General features: G+C 44.3%; 1 protein-coding gene across 1 annotated transcript; it reads left to right on the forward strand.

Annotated features, from left to right (window-relative positions):
- Positions 1-361: 361 nt before the first annotated feature.
- On the forward strand, positions 362-2,702 carry LOC104418169 (monooxygenase 2). The gene is made up of 5 exons (XM_010029421.3): positions 362-711; positions 832-894; positions 1,006-1,183; positions 1,316-1,544; positions 1,779-2,702. Exons 1-5 carry the CDS (start codon positions 500-502, stop codon positions 2,300-2,302), a joined length of 1,206 nt encoding a protein of 401 aa, XP_010027723.2. The 5' UTR covers positions 362-499; the 3' UTR covers positions 2,303-2,702.
- Positions 2,703-3,057: the final 355 nt, after the last annotated feature.

The raw sequence follows: 3,057 nt of genomic DNA on the forward strand, positions 1-3,057 counted from the left end.
AATAGGATTGATCATCGGTCTCAAAAACTGATGACAAATACTATGTAGATTAGTCTTAGAATTAGGAAATAGACTGACCCAATTCATACCATACTCACCGCTACTATAGAATACTGATTGTAGACCATTCTGACTCTAGTTTACTTTTTAATTTAGCGGCCAGCATATTCCCTGGTCAAATCACCTACTTTTTGCTTTCGTCGCTTTTGGCCCAAATGAAAATTCAAAGCTGACCAGATTCATTGCAACTTCCCAATAGCGATTATAATTTGGGACACGGCCGGGCAATTTTGATTCTTGCAGCGCACGAATCGGGTCAAAGGAGAAATCAAATCAAGCACGTCATTCGATGCGCACGGCAAGATTACCGTGATAGCTATAAAGAGATGCAGTCGTCACTCTGAAATAGCTTAAATAGATCAAAAGCACAGTTTCCGACCAAATTCAGAGAAAAATCGTTGGCAAAAAGAAGAATAAGAGAGTCAAGGTGACATTTCAAATGGAGGAGGTTGTGATCGTCGGAGCCGGCATCGCAGGCCTAGCGACGGCGGTGGCCCTGAAGAAAGTCGGCGTGCAAGCATTGGTGCTCGAGAGATCGGAGGGGCTGAGAGCCACCGGCGCGGCCTTAAGCCTCTTCCCCAATGCCTGGCGCGCGCTCGACGCGCTCGGGGTTTCGGAGAAGCTCACCTCCCTTTACCCTCCGTTTTCCAAGTAAGGTTTTTCCGTTCTTGTATTTAATATTGATATTCCCAAGAAAGGTTTTCACGTGCATATTCCAACCTACTTTCAAGTTCCTTTTACTAATTCTTATTAGATTCAACTTCTCATTAGGGGTTACGTAACCGATGTGAAGACCAAAGCCATTCAGGAAGTGCGTTATGATGCAAGCAAAGGGTACTGCAACTCCCCACAATTCTGCATTGTCTATGTAGTTTTTTTTTTTTTTTTTTTTTTTTATGGGTAATGCTAAAAGTTTCAACATTTACACTGTTTTATACATTTTAGGAGTGGAGGTGAACAAAGAACGGTACACCGGAAGATCTTATTAGAGGCATTGGCGGAGGAATTGCCTCCAAATACTATCCGTTTCTCTTCAAAGCTCACTTCCATTGATACCCTAGTGGAGCAAGGCTCGTCAATTTGTATCCTCGCGCTGGAAGACGGAACCATCATCAAGTCCAAGGTTCGTAAATTCTCATACCTAAGATCTCTCTCTAAATTCTGTGGTAATAATACTATTTCAACACTCCTCGGAGGATTTGCAGTGGATCGATGAATTCATTGTTGTTTAAAAAAATATGCGCCACGTGTTTAGGTTGTCATCGGATGTGATGGAGTGCATTCTAGGATAGCGCGTTGGTTAGGACTCAGCGAGCCAGTTGATTCAGGCCGGTCCGCAATTCGTGGGATTGCCGTGTACCCACAAGGCCATGGGTTGAACCATGAGGTTCAGCAATTCGTGGATGTCTCGAAGAGGGGTGGTTTTATTCCTCTCAACGACAAGGAGGTCTACTGGTTCTTGGCCTGCAAAGCTCCTCCAAAAGGTATTGCTACATGTCCTTTCTATAGTTGCACATGTGCCCCAAAAAGGGTTCATTTTTTTCATAGAACCTCCACCTACAAGAATGTCTCGTCCGCTTGCATATCGGATGGTCCGAAACTCCTTCTGTAAGATCTAATAGTGATGCTTAGATCGGTTTGCGAAGTGAAGAAATGATTTTTCCGCACAAGAACGTTTTCTAAAGTTTATAAAAAGGGCTCTCTCTTCTACATTTCAGGTGCGGACATGGGAGGAGATCCAAATTTACTAGTAAGAGAAGTGGCTGACAACTTAGCCAAAGACTTTTCTCCCTTGTACCTCGACATCGTCGGCCACTCCGACTTTTCCACCTTGACGTGGGCTCCGTTTATGTTTCGTTACCCGTGGGACGTCGTCCTCGGGAACCTGACCCGCGCGAACATCACGGTGGCCGGAGACGCCATGCACCCCATGACGCCGGACTTGGGCCAAGGTGGGTGCTTGGCACTCGAGGATGCGGTCGTGCTGGGCCGGCACATCGGAAGCTCGGTTTCCCAACGGGGCGAACTCGAGACGCGTGATGTCGGGTTCGCCCTCGAGAGGTACGTCAGGGAGAGGAGGTGGAGGGCGGCGATGTTGATCGCGGCATCATATTTATCGGGGTGGGTTCAGCAGGATGGGTCTAGTTGGTGGATGAAGTTCCTGAGAGACGTCGTATTCTACAAGTTTCTGTTGGGAAAAGCCGTTAGTGCTACTAGGTACGACTGCGGCAAACTTTGCTAATGTCTCTAATTTGCCTTCTATTCGTTCGAAAATCGCCGACAGCGATCGTCGACTAGGCAAAATATTATATGAAGTAGCAGACTGACCATTTCCGAAGTCTCACTGCAGTCGTCGTACTTGATTGAGAGACGATTACAAACAATAAAGGAACAAGAACTCGGCTCCAGCGTATGGGTTCATTACAAAGCGGACAGAGATATTACTAATGCAGCATTTATTTTGCAAATTATTCAGATATTTAGCATATCTATGTGTATCTTGTACATCGCCGAATTTGTGTTCAGATTCGTGACATGATATATCGTAGTGGAGGTTTTTCCTTTTTTCTTTGATTTGAGGCCAATAAATAGACCATGGTTGTAATATTGAAGTTAAGAAATTCAATTGTTTCATTTTTCTTATTTTTTAAGGGTCCATTAGTTCTGTTGAAAATATACCTTTTCCCGTACATATTTTATGGGAAAATGACTTCATTTTGTGTTGTTTAACTAAAACCTCGAGAAGACCTTAAAAGTATTTTCCATCATTTGATAAAGAAAATTTGATGAGAAAAAAAATAAAAATAAAAATCGATTTTTTTTTTTTTCTTTTTGCTTCTTCCTTGGCCAGTTGCTAGCCACAGCAAAGGTTGGTGATCAGCCACAAGCAAGCTATTGCCTAAGGCCGGCGAGGCTCCACCTCACCAAACCCTACGAGGTCAAGCTCGTCTAAGGCTAGCAAGCCCGAGCCTTGCCAACTCAATGAACTTTGAGCTC

The sequence above is a fragment of the Eucalyptus grandis genome, chromosome 9, assembly GCF_016545825.1.
Source record: "Eucalyptus grandis isolate ANBG69807.140 chromosome 9, ASM1654582v1, whole genome shotgun sequence".
Taxonomy (NCBI): Eukaryota; Viridiplantae; Streptophyta; class Magnoliopsida; order Myrtales; family Myrtaceae; genus Eucalyptus; species Eucalyptus grandis.

Coding starts and splice junctions, on each gene's coding strand:
- LOC104418169 (XM_010029421.3), top strand. CDS start 500: ATGGAGGAGGTTGTGATCGTCGGAGCCGGCATCGCAGGCCTAGCGACG. Junction 895..1,005: donor CGTTATGATGCAAGCAAAGG/GTACTGCAACTC, acceptor TATACATTTTAG/GAGTGGAGGTGAACAAAGAA. Junction 1,545..1,778: donor CTGCAAAGCTCCTCCAAAAG/GTATTGCTACAT, acceptor TCTACATTTCAG/GTGCGGACATGGGAGGAGAT.